This window comes from Schistocerca americana, chromosome 1 (assembly GCF_021461395.2).
Source record: "Schistocerca americana isolate TAMUIC-IGC-003095 chromosome 1, iqSchAmer2.1, whole genome shotgun sequence".
NCBI lineage: Eukaryota > Metazoa > Arthropoda > Insecta > Orthoptera > Acrididae > Schistocerca > Schistocerca americana.
The window spans coordinates 322002897-322023341 of NC_060119.1; the positions used below are offsets into that span (position 1 = coordinate 322002897).

At 42.1% G+C, this 20445-nt stretch overlaps 1 protein-coding gene across 2 annotated transcripts in view; it reads right to left on the reverse strand.

The window, feature by feature from the left end:
* The window catches only part of LOC124598791 (ran GTPase-activating protein 1), a 123990-nt gene that overhangs the window by 53136 nt on the left and 50409 nt on the right, over positions 1 to 20445 (reverse strand). For both annotated transcript variants that reach the window (XM_047136027.1, XM_047136026.1), the window contains exons 5-6: positions 10628 to 10900; positions 8601 to 8785 (exon numbers count right to left, since the gene is read on the reverse strand). In XM_047136027.1, the coding sequence (XP_046991983.1) occupies positions 8601 to 8785; positions 10628 to 10900 (458 nt within the window). The remainder of the gene's footprint in view (positions 1 to 8600; positions 8786 to 10627; positions 10901 to 20445) is intronic.

Consider the following 20445-nt stretch of genomic DNA (forward strand, 5'->3'; position numbering starts at 1 on the left):
ATAGAGTTCTTCCCAGTAAATATAATGAATGCAACAATGGAAATGCTGCCACTGACCTCTTTAGTCTAAGTATAAGGGGCATTCAAACGAAACCCGGTCACTAGTGTAAGGTGATGGTAACGATCTTATTCACTCAAAAATTTGATTACACACAATACACATACTCAAAAATAGTCACCAAAACTGTTGGCACATTTATCCCATTGCGACACTAGCCGGTCAATTCCATCCTTGAAGCAGCTAGTAGGCTGCTGTCAGATCCAGGCCTGGCCCAGTCACACACTTTGCCGCCGCATTCACTTCCGCAAACATTTCTGGCGTGATGACACGATGAGCCTGTCCAGGACGAGCATCGTCTTCCAGTGACTCGCGCCCCTCAAGGAATCATTTGCACCATTCCACAACATTTTAACAGCTCAGACTGTGCTCACTGTACACAGCCTTCACCCGTCGATACATTTCACGGCCTCCAACTACCTCCACCGCCAAAAATCTACCCCCTCCTTGTTCCTGCTTACTCACCTGCATGTTCGGAAGTGGACGATAGTTTGTGTGACCACTTTCTCTTTGGCGTGAAACCACACTGGCACTATGCAACATCAAACTGTGCACATGCGTCAGTCTCTCTACCAATACATGACATCACTTTACCCGCGGTTACGTGGTGCCACCTTACTTGTAAGGCAAAGGTAGACGCATTGACCAGGTTTCATTTGAATTAACCTCATGGTTTTGATTACCGATTAAATCTTTATGATACGATACTGCTGTAGTATTTGTACAGATAAATGTAAGCACATTATGAGTCATTCCATGTCAAATCAACACAGCTGCCAACCTTACAATCTCTGATTTTATCAAATGTGGTGATTTTATCAAATATGGTGTATTCATAACACGACAAGGGAATGAAAAATGCAAATAACATAATTGCATCACACATCGAACAATTGAAAATCCAGGATGGACTGTGACAATATTGTAAAAACGAAAGTTGCCACTCACCATATAGCGGAGATGCTGAGTCGCAGATAGGCACAACAAAAAGACTATCACAAATAATAACTTTTGGCGAGTAAAGCCTTCGTCAGAATTAGACGACAAAACACACACACACACACACACACACACACACACACACACACACACACACAACACTCACTCAAACCCAACTCACATGACTGCAGTCTCAGTTACCTGAGACTGCAATCATGAGAGTTGGGTTTGCATGAGTGTGTATGTATATGTATTTGCTGTCTAATTCTGACGAAGGCCTTAATGGGCAGAAGCTAGTATTTGTGAAAGTCTTTTCGTCTTTTCAATGCAAAACATGATGATATTGTTCCAGCCAAACCATATTTGTGGAAGGCTCAGCACACAGCTTCAGATTGTAAGGAAGCTAATTGTAACTCCTCTGGTATCTTTATTAATATTCAACACACATCCAACCCACCAATGACCTCTGTACATACATGCAACGAACTCTGCAATATCACCAAGGTATGAGCCTTCTTGGGTGTGTGTTACATATTCATTTCTGATGTCTGGCGAATTGGAGAAAACCTTCATTCGAATTTTGTTATGGCCAGGGGGAATAAAATATTGTAATTTGTGGATACCTGCAATGGTGCAGATTTGTGCAAAATCCCCTTGAAGAAGAGATCCTTCTTCATCATACTCAATGTTAGTTGCATAATGAAAGTGAACCAGTACAATCTTTTTGGAATACCATTCAGATAGGTGTCTAGGTATCATTATCTGAGAGTTGCAGAAGCACTGCGGACTGGCAGGGGCAGCAAGTCTCTTGATAATATACCAGTGATACCCTAACACAGCTCTTTGCACGAGGGTATGGCACAGAAATGCCACTCTGCACAGACATTGGAATCATTCTGCTGAGAAGATATGTTTGAAAAATTATTGCAGTTTTTAGCTGGACTGCAGCACCATCTGAGACGTAATAAATGTACTTGGGTGTTCTATGGAAATGGAAAATCATGAAGTTAACCAAATGACGTTGGAAAAGATGAACACACACAGTGACGTGTTTAAGGTATTCTGATACGATAAAAAATAGCATGTGATCAATTACATCGGTTTTGGAATGTCTAAAATAAACATTAATGGATGGATGGTGGCCTGCACATTTTCTGCTGAAACCCTTTGAACTCATCCTGCATGATAAATGCATAATTCTCTGTAAAATCACATATAACGATGTATTCATTGTCAGAAAGTCTCTCTTTCAGATGTTGCAGAAATTCAGACTATTGGCTGGCTATGAAGGAGTTTAGCAGGAGCCTTTTTTAATCTGTCAATGAGGCCTACTAATAAGTCTCCCACAGAAGACAGGCGTACCCTGCAGAGTTGTTATATTCGTAGATGTCCACAGTTTGTATGCTACTTCATCAATTCCATTTTCATCAAACAACTCTCCTATGTATTCCATGAAAGAATATGCACCTTGGCAGTTATCACATGCTGACATAACATTTTAGCTGAGTGGGATTACAAATTATCTGAGCCAGACAATGTTTCTATGTGTTGATAGTCTGCATCACATGTCAACACTTTCAATTTGTAACCTTCTAACATGAGCTTCACATTTTAGTGAATAATGCAAACACACAAACTATGGGTACTGGTTGCATTAGCCAGAACACAATTTTTGGGTTGTAACTGACAAAATTTGGATAATCCTATTTTCAGTCATGGATGTACATCTTTGAATGCTTGATACAGCTCTTTCGTGTTTTTCAACACCAGACATTTTACTTATGAACACTGGGATTGTTTTATTTAACAGAAATAAAATTCATCTTCTCAGGCAAACAGTGGCTTATATCTTCTCTGTTGTAAAATACTATAACACATTTCACAGTGGTTTCACTTAGGACATGTCTACGTTTTGGATTGGGAGTTGTTAAGATATCACATTCTTTGACTAATAGCTTTGCTTTTCTCACTAAGTAGATTGAGGCCCCAAATTCATTTCCAGTCCTTCAAATGCTCCAACTTTTCAGAAGAAGTGTCAATAGCTGGATCTTCTCGCTGCTTGTGATGCTAGTAATTAACTTCTTTTTCAACTGCATTATAATTTCAGATTCCACATTTGTCTCAGTCTATGCATTTTCTCCCATACTGGGTCATTCAATAATTAAAGAGACAATTGGTCTGCGGAAAAAACTGTTAGTAAGGCCAGATTGGTACCTTCATTTGGTATCGCTGTGATGAACCCTGCTCAGCTGATGTATCAACTTTACCTCAAAGACACATTTCAAGATGGTGAGTCCCCTTGAAACGTCCACATTAGTTGAACAACATTCTGTTATTTGTTTTTTACTTGCTCAAGATAAGAAACCAGTGAATATATACTACAGAATGTCTAAAGTTTATGGTGAAGGTTGTATGAATCATGCAAATCTCTTCAAGTGAGTAGAGCAGTTCAAAAATGGTCACGACTCAGTGACTGACAAATACCGTTCTGGCCGACCAGTTGCAGTTTCGACGCCCTCACTTGAAAGTCAAATTGATGATACACTCCTGGAAATTGAAATAAGAACACCGTGAATTCATTGTCCCAGGAAGGGGAAACTTTATTGACACATTCCTGGGGTCAGATACATCACATGATCACACTGACAGAACCACAGGCACAAAGACACAGGCAACAGAGCATGCACAATGTCGGCACTAGTACAGTGTATATCCACCTTTCGCAGCAATGCAGGCTGCTATTCTCCCATGGAGACGATCGTAGAGATGCTGGATGTAGTCCTGTGGAACGGCTTGCCACGCCATTTCCACCTGGCGCCTCAGTTGGACCAGCGTTCGTGCTGGACGTGCAGACCGCGTGAGACGACGCTTCATCCAGTCCCAAACATACTCAATGGGGGACAGATCCGGAGATCTTGCTGGCCAGGGTAGTTGACTTACACCTTCTAGAGCACGTTGGGTGGCACGGGATACATGCGGAAGTGCATTGTCCTGTTGGAACAGCAAGTTCCCTTGCCGGTCTAGGAATGGTAGAACGATGGGTTCGATGACGGTTTGGATGTACCGTGCACTATTCAGTGTCCCCTCGACGATCACCAGTGGTGTACGGCCAGTGTAGGAGATCGCTCCCCACACCATGATGCCGGGTGTTGGCCCTGTGTGCCTCGGTCGTATGCAGTCCTGATTGTGGCGCTCACCTGCACGGCGCCAAACACACATACGACCATCATTGGCACCAAGGCAGAAGCGACTCTCATCGCTGCAGACGACACGTCTCCATTCGTCCCTCCATTCACGCCTGTCGCGACACCACTGGAGGCGGGCTGCACGATGTTGGGGCGTGAGCGGAAGACGGCCTAACGGTGTGCTGGACCGTAGCCCAGCTTCATGGAGACGGTTGCGAATGGTCCTCGCCGATACCCCAGGAGTAACAGTGTCCCTAATTTGCTGGGAAGTGGCGGTGCGGTCCCCTACGGCACTGCGTAGGATCCTACGGTCTTGGCGTGCATCCGTGCGTCGCTGCGGTCCGGTCCCAGGTCGACGGGCACGTGCACCTTCCGCCGACCACTGGCGACAACATCGATGTACTGTGGAGACCTCACGCCCCACGTGTTGAGCAATTCGGCGGTACGTCCACCTGGCCTCCCGCATGCCCACTATACGCCCTCGCTCAAAGTCCGTCAACTGCACATACGGTTCACGTTCAATATTATGAGCCAGAATCAACAAAACAAAGCACGGAGTGGAAGCACACCAACTCACCTGTCAAGAAAAAATTCAAAACTGTTCAGCAGGAAAAGTCAGGCTGACGGTGTTTTGGGATGCTGTAGGTCCAGTTTTTTGTGATTATCTCAAAGAGCAGTGTACAATGCACAGCCAATACTACTTGGATTTGCTTTTAAACAAGGTGAAGCCAGCCACGAGAAACAGATGTCGTGGATGTCAGAGGAGAGGAAGACAACCCACGACCTCCTACTGCTCAACTAACCTGCGAAACCATCGACAAAATGGACTGGGTAGTACTGCCTCATTCCTCTTACAGTCCTGATTTAGCACCTAGTTAATCCATTTGTTTGGTGCCCTGAAGGAGGCATCATGTAGAAAGAGGTTCCTGGACAACGAGGATGTGAAAAAGTTTGTGGGAAATTGGTTCAGACATCAAGATAAAGAGTTCTTTGCAGCTGGAATAAAAATGCTTGTAGCCCATTGGAACACATATTCAAGAGGATTATGTTGAAAAAGTAAAAAAGTATTGTTTTGTAAAAATAAATGCTCTTTTTCTCCAGACCAATTTGTCTCTTTAATTATTGAAACGACCCTTGTACTTTGGAATACCTTTGACACTTTCTCAAACTTTTTCTGTGGGTATGTTCTCTCTCTCTCTCTCTCTCTCTCTCTCTCTCTCTCTCTCTCAGATTTGCCGATGAATTTCCTTTGGTTTAACTTTCTTTCCATTTAGAAAACTAATCACAGATCTGATTTCACATGCAGCAGCATTTCCAATTATGGCTGACATTATCAAGAAGCACTACAAAGCACACGTCGGCAGCAGCAATCTGAAAATGGCGTACATATCTTCCCCTTGAGTCAGAGTAACTGTCGCGCATGCTCGGAACTGTGATCGTAGCGCTGCTGCAGATAGAAATAGAAACGGTACTTACTTTGTGGATGACCCTTGTACTTGGTTCAGCTACAGACCTTGTTTCAGTGTTAATTTTTTCCTACTCTGTCACATATTTTGTGGTCTGTCATTATGACATTGATCATAGCAACAATCCACAATTGCACTTTACATAGACTTTTCTTGCATCTGTTGTGACCATTCTTCTTGAAAGAATTACAGTAGTGTATGATCCAAATACCATGTTCATCTGGCAGATATGTACAGTTACAAAACACAAACACCACTTCTGATAGAACTTTCTCTGCACATGTATCATCCATACTGCCACGCAGGCTTTGAAAGGAAACCCTTCACTCTCCTGATTTCATATCTTCTGACTTGCTTTCAGGTAACAAGAATGCTTGCTATTGGCCTGTTCACTTTGTGCACTTAGCTTTGACTGGTTAAAATGAAAATGCTTGCTACTGACCTGCTTGCCTTGCAAGTTACCTGTAATCGGTCAAAACAAGAATACTTCTTGCTATTGGCCTCTTCAGATTGTCAGCTCAACTGTGATTGGTCAAAACAGAAATGCTTGTGCTGGCCTGTTCACACTGCTGTCTTACTGGGTGTTGCCGATACAACTTCTTTCAACAGTTAACATGTACTTCAGTTCTTTATGTCATTTTGTTGCAGTCTGCATACAGTTAGTATTGTTTTATTGTATCGCTTGGCTGTACATATAATTTATACATGCTAATGCAGATGTCATTCCAACTTGATTTTTTAACATAAATAATCAATTTTTGAAAATATAATATAATTTGATTGATAAAATCACATATAAAAGGTATTGACATTTGCTAGTTTTTGGAGCCAAAGGCTCCTCTTCTTGTAGAGGAATTCAAGGGGAAGAAAAAGGGGCTGAAGAGAAAGGACTGGTGACGTTTAGGAAAAGGAGTAGGGCTCAGGAAAGCCACCCAAAAGCTTGGATCAGTGGAGACTTACCAAACTCTACTCCTTTTCCTAAACCTCGCCAGCCCCTTCCCTTTTGCCCCTTCAAACGGCTCTGAGCTCTATGGGACTTAACATCTGAGGTCATCAGTCCCTAACTTTGGGCAGCCAAAACTGTTGCTGTAGTCTTGCTAAACTTTTGTAATTTGGCATTTTCTATTCTCTCATTATGTAAAATGAATACAAAAACTGCATAAAAATCAGATATGGTGAAGTTGAAAATAGTACTTTTATGTGTTGATTTGACATGGAATGACTCTCTAAACAGCTCAAGGAACATATGCCTTCCTGGACCCACATTCCTTCCCTACGATGTGAAATGGTGTAGCTGCTAGTAGGACTGAAAGTGGGTTTAAGTGAAGAGTTTGTAAACAAGAACAAAGACCTCTGTGTGGAGCCAGGAGATAGTGAAGCAGAACAGAAAATGTACATAGCCCAAAGGACAAAGTGACACCATGAGTGGAGGTGGAAAAAGTGAACTGTAAATAACTGCAAATAAACCAGTGTTTACGTATCAGCAAAATCTGAGGGCAGATTTATTCCGTAGCGGGGAAGAACTGTAAAGGAAAAAAGTTTTAAAGGGGTTTGGAGCCAGCAGTGGAGTGACAGGATGGTAATCATGTCGCACTGGAGTCAGCCAGGCACTGACCAGTGACCCTTCTTCTGAGTGGACTAACACCTCTTCCACATCACAGCCTTCAACGTGACAAAACCAGGCCACTCACCAGGAAGAATTAAAGCTGACCCATTGCCAGTTACAACAGCCAGTCACTGCCTCTTTTCCAGGTAGTTCAGCATGACACACAAATGCAGCCTGCCACTAGTGGAGAGCAGAAGCATTTAAGCCCACCCGAGCCAGTCCGTCAGCATTTGGCCAGCTGGGCAATCTGTGACAACTGGATTCTTCATCATCACCATGCCATGCCACTTCTGCTGACAGGGCCACGAATGAAGGATATCTGCCTGTCTGCCCAAACCTGGCAGCCAACGCTCCGCCAGCCACCTGCCCCCAAATTACATAAAGGCAGAAACACATTTAAGTGACTACTTGTTGGATGAAGTAATTAAAGGTTTGTTTATGTTCATCCTCATATCTGTCTGCAGCCACTTATAAACAGTTACATTCTGGAGTCAAGTTTAATGGAATGAATAAAGACTTGTTTTATATTTACCTTTATTTGACTGCTGCGTCCCCACACATATCACACTTGTCTCTCAATCCACCTACAAACCCGGTAATGCCCACGACAGACTAGAGCACAGCCTGACAAGCAAGAAATGTTTTACTAATGTTTCTGTGCAACCACTCCCATCCGCTACATTTTGGTGCCCAACATGGGGGATCTTACAGCTGCACCATTATATAAGGGTCTTATGATGGTTTCAAGTCCCCAATAATTATGTTCCTGTACGGGAATGAGGAAGCAGCATACTACTGTTCACCGTCCAGCAGGGAATGCATGTTTCCATCCCTGCTGAGTCCACACCGCAAGGTCGTCACGCGCGCTTGTCAGCTATCCACATGGAATAAAAGCGGGTCTTTCTCCCGGCCTTGTCATTGCTGTTGCTACTGTCAGCCACTGGGCTTCCCCAATCAATAAACTGTGTTTGAATGCTGATCACCTGCTCGCCCTAAGATCCTCACACTCACACCACCACCCATCCTGACCAGTAAAATAGCTTTTATTCCTCATATGGACAGCTATAACACTTTTTCCAAACTTCAAAACCACTTTCTGCAGGCATCATCATCTTACAGCTGCAGAGAAGGCCTCAAGATGCCCCACAGTTTCTTGAGAGCAGTGTAATGTTTGCAGTATCCTGGAGCTCCCAATGCAATTTGTTCTGAACAGTGTAATGGTGCAATGTAGTGTAACTGCTAATAACTTACAGAATCATGAATGCAATCGCATATACCTACACACTGGGAGAATAAACATTTTACATAAACATCAAAGCACTAATTATTAACTGATTAATATCTTACCTAAGGCTTCCTAGAGCTCCAATACGTCCACTGTGCTTCAATTCTGACTGTAGCTCCTGCCTTCCTTGATCACCAAACTGATTTCCTTGAAGAACTAAAATTTTCAGGTTACTTTTATTACGCATTGCCTCAGCCAATGCTAAACCACCTTTGGCACCTATTTCATTATAGCCCAAATGAACTTCCTGAAATTTATGCAGACACAGTAAAAAAAGTCTATGTAAAACATAGAAGTTGAAGTGCCTAGAATAAATTACTATACAAGATATTTATCCACTTATACTTTCAACCTTCACGGACAAGTCTGCAAGGGCACCTCCAATACATTTACAGAAGATGGCTGTTCATCAGATATATTAGTACACAGACCTACAAAAAGCATTGTCTGACAAATTTATGCTCCCTACAGTAGTTGTGGAAATGAAGTGAAAATATGTGCTGGAAGTTTATGTGTCTTTCTTACAACAACTGAAAGTTTTTATCAACTGATGGACACAAGAAGGGGAATACTGCTGTTGTATCTTCTTGTGTAGTAGGTTGGCCAATGACTACTGCAACTAACTCTCAAACTCCTGGGGTTTTAGTGTAAGCTGAAATTAAAGTCTTAACTGATCTCTTGTATTTTGTCAGGGACAGATTAAGGACACTTGTTGACTAGCAGAATACCTATGAGAACTTGTTAAAATCTGCATTGATTGAGGCAAAAGCCAATCAATCAGTAGCCACCAAAATAATAGTGTTAAGCTACTATTTAGTCTAATAATTTTGAGAGTGCTCTAAACTCTTGAAATCAATGTGTTTGTTGGGAACTCTCATAGAGGATAGAAGGATAATTTTGGCTCCGACAGGACACAACAAATAGGTTGCAAGTGGGCAACCAGCTGCTCACAACTGGTTTCAATCTGGCCCGTGGAAGAGATTTGCTAGGTTACTCGTCATTGTTTGTCAACTAAGATTGCCTGTGTCACTGCTATATATCTGTTGTTATGTTCTTTGTTGTATTCACATTAGTAAAGAATTTCATCCATTATGGGCATATAAGAACACTGCAACTGCTGAATCATAGTTAATTTATAATGAATTAACTGCCATCAGTTTCTTTTAAAGACATTTATTTTTCCATGATGACATATTAAGATGCCTGGAAAGACCTCATCAGATGTTGCACATGTTTCACTTTTGATTTTATGCACTAGGAGTGCTGCTGTCACATTATGTGACATGGTGACCTTGAGCTTAAGTAGGTATGTGAATCATGCCTTAAGGGCACCAACTAGGTGGTCCTTTCTGCAGTTTTTCATTTTCCTCATATGACAGTCATGATCGATTGGGATCATCAAAATTACACATGAAATTTCCTTAAACAGGTGCAAATATTCTCAACCATTCTGATTTATGAAGAGCCATATGGACTGCAGTGTTAGGACAATAGACAGAGAGAGTGCGAGAGAGAGAGTGCGAGCGAGCGAGCGAGAGAGAGAGAGAGAGAGAGAGAGAGAGAGAGGTTTTAAATAATATCTGTAGTTTTTAAGCTGAACAACAATGTTCCAGTTCTTTTTTATGTGCCTACCTTTCACTTAATGCCTCCACTACAGAGTGAGTGGTTACTTTTATTTATTTCATTTTAGAACCAAAAAACGTTTCCTAAATGAAATGAGTAAAAAAACAATAACTACTTACTCTGTAGTAGAGGCATTATGTGAGAGGTAGGCACACAAAAATGGACTAATATTTTAGTTCAGCTTAAAAACTTTAATTCTCGTTTAAAAATATTCTCTCTCTCTCTCTCTCTCTCTCTCTCTCTCTCTCTCTCTTACACACACACACACACACACACACACACACTCTCTCTCTCTCTCTCTCTCTCTCTCTCTCTCTCTCTCTCTCTCTCTCTCTCGTCCAACACTGCAGTCCACCCGGAACTTCATAAATCATGATTCTGTAGTGTCCTAACGTCAATAGTGTTCATTTTTTAATTTCTTTGAATAAGTTTCTACATGAATTGGTGTCTTTTAAGTTGCACTTACCTTAAGTAAGAGATGTCCCTTCTTGAGGGCAGTTGCCAGTAATATTGCTCCTTTAGTTTTAAGTAAACAATCACCAAGATTAATTTCTTCCAATTTCTGGAGGCTAGAGAGGGCATTGGCTACAGAAAGAGCACCTTTTGCTATGATAGTATTGTCATTCAGGTCCAATATCTTCAAATTAGGATTATGTGTCAGGGCTTCACATATTGCTGTTATACCAACATGATATATCCCATTTTGTGGCATTGACAGATGTTCCAGAGTACCTACAGTCTGAAACGGACATAAGAAGAACCTGTTAAAAATGAAAAATTCCAGGTGAGTCCTAGCAACAAATTCTTAACAATGTACATCACCCATTTGGTAATTTCAAACAATGTACATATTTATATTTACATCTACACCACAAGCTACTGTACAGTGTGTGGCAAAGAATACATTGTATACCGCTGCCACTTCCCCTTTTCTGTTACAGTTGCACACGGGTCACTGGAAGTACAATTGCTGGTAAGTCCCATGAGAGACCAAATCTCTCATGATCTTTTCACAAGACGTATTTATGAGGAAGCCATCTATTAGTTGATTATTCTAGATATGAACACTCTTCAAACTTTAACAGCAAAGCTCACCACAAAGCAGAACACATCTCTAACAGCACCTATCACAGGAGTTGGCCGAGCGTCTCTCATTTTTGTACTTACTAAGTGATCCTATAGTGAAAAGTGCTGCTCTTCATTGGATCTTCTCTAATTCCTCTACGAATCATATGTGGTACAGATCCCAGATTTACTAGCAATATTCAGGACAATTTATCTGGTAATAAAGGAAATTGTGTCTGAAGATGAAACTGGATCAACATGTAAAACTGTGGGTCATGTACTGACATATCATTACACCACTGTGGTATTTAATTTTCAACTAAACACAGAAAATAACACTGTAATGAAACAGTTATAGCACAGTTTCACAACATAAGTATCTAAACTATTAGATAGGAAAATTAGGATTCCACAAACTTTGCAATGCCTGAGAATACTGTATCTATACATTCATCACACACAGTCTATTCTTATGCCTTAGGCAGTACTGGCAGGAACATTATCCAACTAAGTGAAGAAATGCCATATGCTATATTTAAAAAAAGTCTGTCGCAATGTTGTTTCTAAACGAACGGCTGTGTCACAAATGCATCTCAACAATTTCAAGAATCTACGTCTACATATATACTCCGCAAGTCACCATATGGTGCATGATGAAGGGCGCCTTCTACCACTACTAGGCATTTCCTTTCCTGTTCCACTTGTGTATGGAGCAAAGGAAAAACTACTGTCTTCAGGTCTCCAAACAAGTGCTCTAATTTCTCTTATCTCGTCTTCAAGGTCCTTACAAGAAATGTACACTGACGGCAGTACGGTCATTCTGCAGTCAGCAGCAAATTCCAGTTTTCTAAGTTTCCTCAACAGCGTTTTGCAAAAGAACATTTGTCTTCCCTCCAGGAAGATCCATTTGAGTTCACAAAGCATCTCCACACAATGTGTTGATTGAACTTGCCGGTAATAAATCTAGCAAAACTCCTCTTAATTATTTCAATGTCTTCCTTTAATCCAACCTCGTGAGGATGCCAAACACTTGAGCAGTATTCAATAATAGATCAAATTAGTGTTCTCTATGTCAATTCCTATATAGATGAGCTCCCAATAAACTGAAGCTGACCATTTGGCTCCCCTACTACTGACCTTACATGCTTGTTCCATTTCAGATTGCTTTGCAACGTTACACTTAGATATTTAATCATTCTGATTGTGTCACGCAGCCCACCACTAACACAATTTACAAATATTATAAGGTGGTTTTTCCTATTCATCTGCATTAACTTACATTTTTCTACGTTTACAGCAAGCTGACATTCATCACATCAAATAGAAATGTTGTCTAAATGTATGCTCCTACAGTCATATGACGATGGCACTTTTCCATACACTACACCATCACCAGCAAACAATTGTAGATTGCTGTTCACCTCATCCCTCATCAAATTATTTATGTATAAAGAATCGGAGTAGTCCTAGCATACTGTCTGGAGGCACTCCTGACGATACCCTTACCTCTGATGAACACTTGCAATCCAGGACAACAAACTGAGTTCTATTACTTAAAAAGTCGTTGAGCCACTCACATATCTGGGAACCTATTTCACATGCTCAGATCATCATTAACAGTTTGCAGAGGGACATCTGCCAGTTGCCCTTTATCCATGATTTGCAGGACATCATGTGAGCGACAGGCAAGCCCAGCTTCCCATGAATGATGCTTTCTAAATCCGTGCTGATGTGTGGACAGAAGCTTTACTGCCTCAAGGAAATTTATTATACTTGAACTTGAAATATGTTCGAGAATTCAGCAGCAAACCAATGTTAAGGATATTGGTCTGTAATTTTGTGGGTCAATTCTTTCAACCTGTTTGTATGCAGGAATTACCTGCAGTTTTTTTCCCAGTTGTTTGGGAAATTAGAGCTGAGAGAGATATTTGTGTTAAGTGCAAGCTAAATGTGGGACCAACACTGTAGAGTACACTATAAAAATGAACTGAGATTCCATCAGGACCTGGCAGCTTACTTGTTTTCAATTCTTTCAGTTGCTTTTCAATATCAGATATGCTTAAGGACATGATTATGACTGTGAACATTCTATGCATTTCCTTCTCTTTGTCCTTACTATTAAGTTCACGGTTGAGTATGCTTAAATTAGTGCATTGACTAACAGTGTCAGTACAGTACTATTTAGTGAAGTACACAACAATACATACGCTAAATTGGCTGCCACATAGTCACACAGAGGGCTCTGCAAAAATTTGGAAAATTTATTTTTTACTGGTTCATTTACAAATCAATTCCAAAACAAATTGTAACTCTGCAGTGGAGGCTGCACCAAAATGAAACATCCTGGCAGATTAAAACTCTGTGCTGCACCGAGGCTTGAACTTTGGACCTTAGCCTTTTGCAGGCAAGGGCATCAACAACTTAACTACCCAATCAAGACACACAACCGATCCTCACAGATTTATTCCACCAGTGCCTCAGCTCCTAACTTCCAATAACTTCACTGCTTACAATATTCTCTTACTCATCTTATGTTCATTAATTAAAATTGTTTCACTGAACACAACTATTTTCTGAAGTTACAAAAGTCAGATAATCGGTTTCTTCTGTAACTGGATAGTATGTGTAATCATTTAACATACATTGTTAATAAAAATGGCAGAGATCCTGTCATTTTAGCACTGTGCAAGAACAAATTATGTAACTTCCATTCAATGTCCATTTGTTGGAGACTAATTTTATTACATTTCTGTCAAGTATGGAAAGCCCATAATTTTTCATTTACATTTAGACTTAGATTTATTCTGTTTCCTCTCACACTTATGAACAAGTGTCAATTTCACCACTGGCGTGTATGTGTATGTGTATGTGTGTGTGTGTGTGTGTGTGTGTGTGTGTGTGTGTGTGTGTCAGATGTTAAGGAATATGGTGCTTAAATTTTCGAAGACGAAACTCCCACCACAGATACTAGAAAAATATCGAACAAATGTAACAATATTTTTCGTGTCCAAAGTGTACAATATTTAGGCATCAGGTGAATATAATGATATGGCAAACTGGTAGTATATTGAGTCCATTGGACACACAGAGGCCCTACACCTATGAAATAATTAAGGAGCAACTACTCTGCAGAAACTGAAGAGAATATTTTTTATCTTAAGATTTTCTGGTGAGCCAACAAAAGTGTTGAGGGAGATAACAAGGGGGTGAGGGGTGGGGTCCCGTTAAAAGGGAAACAAGAGGAAGGAAATTAACCCTCTCATGCACAAATTATCAAGCCAAAATTAATAAACATTTTCAGAAGACCTATCTTATGCAAAATTTTTCACAACTCAAACTGCTCCACAATCTGTGCCATCTGGATCCTTCCCACCAAGAGCAGTTTTTCTGAATTGCGCAGGGGGGAACTCTCCCTGCAAAATATACTGTGCTTCTGTAACCCTCCTTGTCTCAAACTTCGTCAGTCATTGTCCTTACCCATCTAGCCCCTGCCTGTTCCCATTCCAGCACTATACAGACCTCTATTCCACATCCAATCTTTTTACTTCTCCTTTTCTGCTACTCCCCCCCCCCCCCCCCCCCCCCGTCTAACCTCCAACTGCACCTAACTGCCCGCCCTATCCTCTCTCCATCTTGTTCCTGCACTTTCCCACTAACAGCAATTCATTGTCCCCCACACCTGCCCCCTACTATCCCTCCCCTTCTCCACCCTAGCCCCTCCTTACCCCCACCTGGTTGCCTATCCTACCATGTGCTGCTGCTCATAGTTTGGCTTCAGCTGCCAGAGACTGTGGTCATGTATGGTGTGTGTGTGTGTGTGTGTGTGTGTGTGTGTGTTTGCAACAAAAGTCTTGTTGGTCAAAAGCTCATTTTGTATCAGTATTTTTGTTGTACCTATCTGTGGCTCAGCATCTCCACTATATGGTGAGCAGTAATTATCCTTTTCATAACTCAAAAGAAGTGTCATTTTAGGTTTTCCCAGGATAGGAAAATCTTTTCGCAAGTATTCAGGTGGGTGTCATCATCCAAAAGGCATAATATTTCAGCAAACCAATTTGTAGTCATTTTTCAGCCATTCAGCTGTCCCACTAAATACCCCAGAAGTGCTCAAAAAATCCAGAAAATTATTTCCATAGACCAATAAGGAGGTGTCCTCATATTAGGATAGATAGAACACAAACTACATCTTGCTTAGAACATTTATCAGTAATATTAAAGAATCTCTGAAGGGTTTACACACTATCTTCAATTTTATTTTGAGGAATGACATTGTTTCATACACACACAATCATTACATTTCTTAGGGATGCAATGTGTTTTAAATCAACAATCTTGATCATGACACATGTTGGCATTTTGACTGTGACTTGGCAGGCCAGCATGATCCACCATTGAGTCATAATTCATTGGGTATGGAATGACAGGCTTTTTTTTTTTTTTTTTTTTTTTTTTTAATGTTCCGACAACACTAGGCTTCCATCTGAAGGTCTATTGTATTGTTCCTTCAACCTCTGCTTTCGCTTTGAGTACTGGTCCAGAGATCATTCTACTTTCGAATGTTTGCAGATCCATATTTTTCTTATTCACTCATCTTCCAGAATATCCAGGCATTAACTGTAGTTACATTTAACACATGGTAGAAAGTATTAACATGTGGTAGAAAACACTCATGTGCCACCAAAGACAATTCTAGAGCTGGCAACAACAGAATCCATCAGGTCAACACCTCCATGTACTTATAATAAATTCCACTATCGTGGGGCTTTTAATCTCTGTAAACTTCTTTTTTATTCGATTAAAACTGTCAGCAATCCCTTTAGGTTCTCTTCCAGTATATGATACAACAATTACAAGGAACTGTCAATCCATTTTGTGATAGTATGCCTCCCAATGATGTAACTAACAAAGAACTGCCATGTCCCTCTTCCTGTAATGTCTTCTGCTCCCTGCAGTCAGTAATTGTGAATGGTACTTACAACCCATACATTTAGCTCTTCCAGTTTTAGCATCAAGGGAATGCTACTGAAGAGATTGTCAATGTGAACATTGTCGTTGATTCCACAAATGTCATGACACCATGACACAGATGCACAATGTCTTCTACTGCCCCACATTCACAAACATCAGTGTGTCCTCTCCTCCAGCATTGAAACTGTTCAAAGCAATACATGTAACCAGACACCCCAGCTCACACCCACATTTCTTCGACTTCTTTGGCAGATATTGCTTCAAGGATCATCTCCCTTTGAATGGGATAACCATCTCAACAACACGGAAATTCTCCAGATTTGATAGCCTCATGATAGTTACAATGTAGAGCTTTCAAAACTGGCCATAATCTTATGGCTTGCCAATATTATCCAGAGAATTTGTAGAAATATCTTTGAAAGGTAGGAAATGGCACAGATCATAATACCTTCTGAAATACATAGCACCTGCAATCAAGTACATGCGTAAGCCAGTTTCCTCAGACCGACATCGTCATATTCTTGGTTATTCGAAATAAGTCATTATTGGTGCTGTACTGAAATATCTCTTCTGTTCATAAACAGAAATGGAGAAATACTATTTTTCATTCTGGCATACATACAAGTTGGTCTACCCAACAATTTCGCCTGAGAATTTCTCTGGAAATAAATACCATAAAGAAATCACAGAGACTGTCTCCAGAACACACTTTCACCTTTTTAATAATTGTCAGCACAGTAGTTGAATCACCTCATTCACTTAACAAAATCATATTCCTTTTCTAAGAGTCTGTCGCTGTTCCTGGCTTAGACCAACCTCTTCGAACGTCAGTTTCAACGTCAGTGTTGTTCGTTGCACTTGTTTTATTGTTGTGAATATAACTACTGGTTTCACTTGTTTCTGAACATATAATATACGTGTCATGAATGAGGTCCACTTCAAATAATGGTTTATTCTCAGAGGCATCGATCCAACCTAAGTCATCATCTGATTCAGCCTCCAAAATTGATTATAACTTGATGATAGTTCTTTACTTTGTTCTTTATTTGGACGTATTCTACTGTTATTGAATAACTTGGCTGTTGAATGCAGTCTGTTAAGTAGCTTTACTTAGTTTTGGAAGTGAACTACGCAAATAATATTCATTATGTATGCACATGAAATTAATTTCTGAGGTTTGGCTAAAACCACTAGCTAAATTTAGTATATTTCGGAATGACTATACAACTGTGTGCTACATGTAATAAAATACTGGATTTATAAAAGCATAATGGGAAAGAAAATCCAAATTCCATTTGAACTGAAGACAAAAATGGAAAGGTATCTTGAAGACAAAGTGCTTATCATAAAAATTACCATTACTTATCACTATACAACTCAGATATCTACACACTACAACGTCCATATAATGAGAAACTAAGGGAAGGAAGGGAAAGGGCGGAAGACGATGTGAGGGAAAGAAAGTGACTAACTACAGGGGCGGGAAGGAAGACGCACAGGAGACAAGACAGACGCTCAAGACATAACAGACCTCGTAACGAAAGGAGTGGGAAGGCAGAGGGCTGGAGTGAATCACCAAGCCCAGTTGAAGCCAATCCAGTCGGGGCGAAGGGGGGAGCAAGAGGGCCTGCCATCCCCTCCACTCACAGATAAGGTGGAAGGACCCTCCCTTAAATAAAACGATAAAAACCCCCATCATGAATAAAACATAAAATGAGATCTGCTGCTGAGGTATTGGCAGCCAACATAAGGCGTAGCGAGTCTGGAAAGCTAAAAGTCCGTCGTAGGGTGGCTAAGTTGGGGCAGTCCAATAAAATGTGAGCCACAGTCAACATCGATCCACAACAGCAGAGAAGGGGTCCTCATGATGGAGGAGATAACCGTGAGTCAAAAAAGTATGGGCGATGTGGAGCTGGCAGAGGATGACAGAGGCCTTACCGTAAGGAGGATCGCCACGGAGTTGTGGAATCCTTAAGTGCCCTGAGCTTGTTCGGCGAAGAAAGAGTGATCGATTCTGCATCTCAAAGACCCAAAACCTGACGACGTGATGCCGAGCAAAGGTCTATTTCCAGAATGCCAATAGCAAGAGATGACCTGGTAGTAGCTAATTTAGCCAGTTGATCAGAAAGTTCATTGCCAGGAATCCCAACATGGCCTGGGGTCCAAATGAAAACCACCAAGCATCCACATTGAGCGAGGAGAGAAAGGGAGTCCTAGATAGCGATGACCAACAGGTGGCGAGGAAAGCACTGGCCGATAGCGTGCAAACCGCTCAATGAGCCACTACAGATAGTGAAGGATAGTCCTGAGCAGGAGCGGATAGGGTCCAGTGTACGCAAGATGGCTACCAATTCTTCAATAAAAACACTACAGCCGTCTGGCAAGGAACGAAGTTCCGTGCGTCGCGCATAGGTGTAAGCAAAACCAGCGTGGCCAGCAACCATGGAGCCATCAGTATAGATCACTTCTGAACCCTGAAAAGAACTGAGGAGAAAGGAGAACTGGTGGTGAAGAGCCATCACAGGGACAGAATCCTTTGAATTGATTGAGAGATCAAGACAGAGTTGCAGCCGAGAGACGCACCACGGAGGGGTAAGTGTGTGAGCGGAGAAGAGAGGTGATAAAGGCAATTGCTGGAGCTCAGAAAAGAGCGACTGAACACAGACAGCATTGTGGCCGCCGCTGCGGCAGGGTGACCTCCGTGTCTGGATAAAGGAGACCATAATTAGAGTGCTTTCAGGTGCAGCGAATGCGGAGCGCATAAAATATCAGCTGTTGCTGGTGCAAAACTCACAGTGGTGGAATTCCCACCTCTGCGAGAAGGCTAAGTACGGGGCTAGTCCAGAAGGCACCAGTCGCAAGTCGGACCCCACAGTGGTGGATGGGGTCTAGTATATGCAATGTCGAAGGCGACGCAGAACCATAGACAGGACTTCCATAGTCTAAACGAGACTGGAGCAATGCTCGATACAATCGCAGGAGAACAGAGTGGTCTGTACCCCAGGTGGTATTGCACAGACACCTAGAGATGGGACCAGCACGACCAGCACGTCCTCTTCAGCTGGCAAAGGTGAGGGAGCCATGTCAACTGGGCATCGAAGACCAGACCCAAGAAGCGATGGGTGTCCACCACCTCGAGGGGCTGGCCATCGAGGCACAGTTCCAGATGGAGATGGACTGTACGGCGATGGCGGAAATGCATGACACAAGTTTTGGCCGCCGAAAACTGAAAGCCGTGGGAGAGAGCCCATGAATGCGCTTGACAGATTGCCCCTGTAGACGGCATTCTGCAGGGCCCATTACAGAGGAGGCGAGGTAGATACAAAAATCATCAGCATACAAAGAGGGGGACTCTGTCGGCCCAACAGCTGTCACCAGACCATTAATGGCTATTAGAAAGAGAGGGACGCTCAGCACGGAACCCTGTGGGACCCCATTTTCTTGCCGATGGGGAGAGGTGTAAGAAGAGCCAACTTGCACCCGAAAAGAGTGACAAGAAAGGACGTTACGGATAAAAATGGGCAGAGTGCCACGGAGGCCCCATTCGTGAAGGGTGGTGAGGATGTTGTGACACCAGGTGGTGTCATAGGCTTTATGCAAATCAAAGAAGACTGCAAGGAGGTGTTGCCGATGGGCAAAAGCCGACCGGATAGCAGACTCCGGATGGACCAAGTTATCCACCGTACAGTGGCCACAGCGAAAACCACTTTCAGTCGATGACAAAAGACTGCAGGATTCACGGATCCAAAACAACCAGCGACTCACCATGTGATCAAGGAGCTTGCAGAGGGTGTTAGCAAGGCTGATTGGATGGTAGCTATCCAACTGAAGAGGCAGCTTCCCTGTCTTCAACACCGGAACAACAATGCTTTCCTGCCACTGGGTAGGAAAGACTCCCTCACTCCACAGACGGTTGAAGAGGGTCAGTATACGATGGTGGCCAGCCACCAATAGGTGTTGGAGCATTTGGTTACGTATCTGATCTGGTCCAGGAGCCGTGTCAGGAAAAAGGGCAAGGGCACTGGCGCTGGCAAATCCCCACTCGCTGAATGGGGCATTATATAGTTCTGATCAGCGACAAAACAAAAGACAAAGGCAGTCGTTCTGAACTCTCTTTCAGGGGAAGGAACGTGGGCAGATACTGAGCCGATGCCGAAGCTTGAGGAAAATTTTCTGCCACAAAGTCCAGGTTGGTAAGGACAAACCATGCACAGAAATTCCTGCAACCCCGGTGGCCAAAAATTCGCCAGA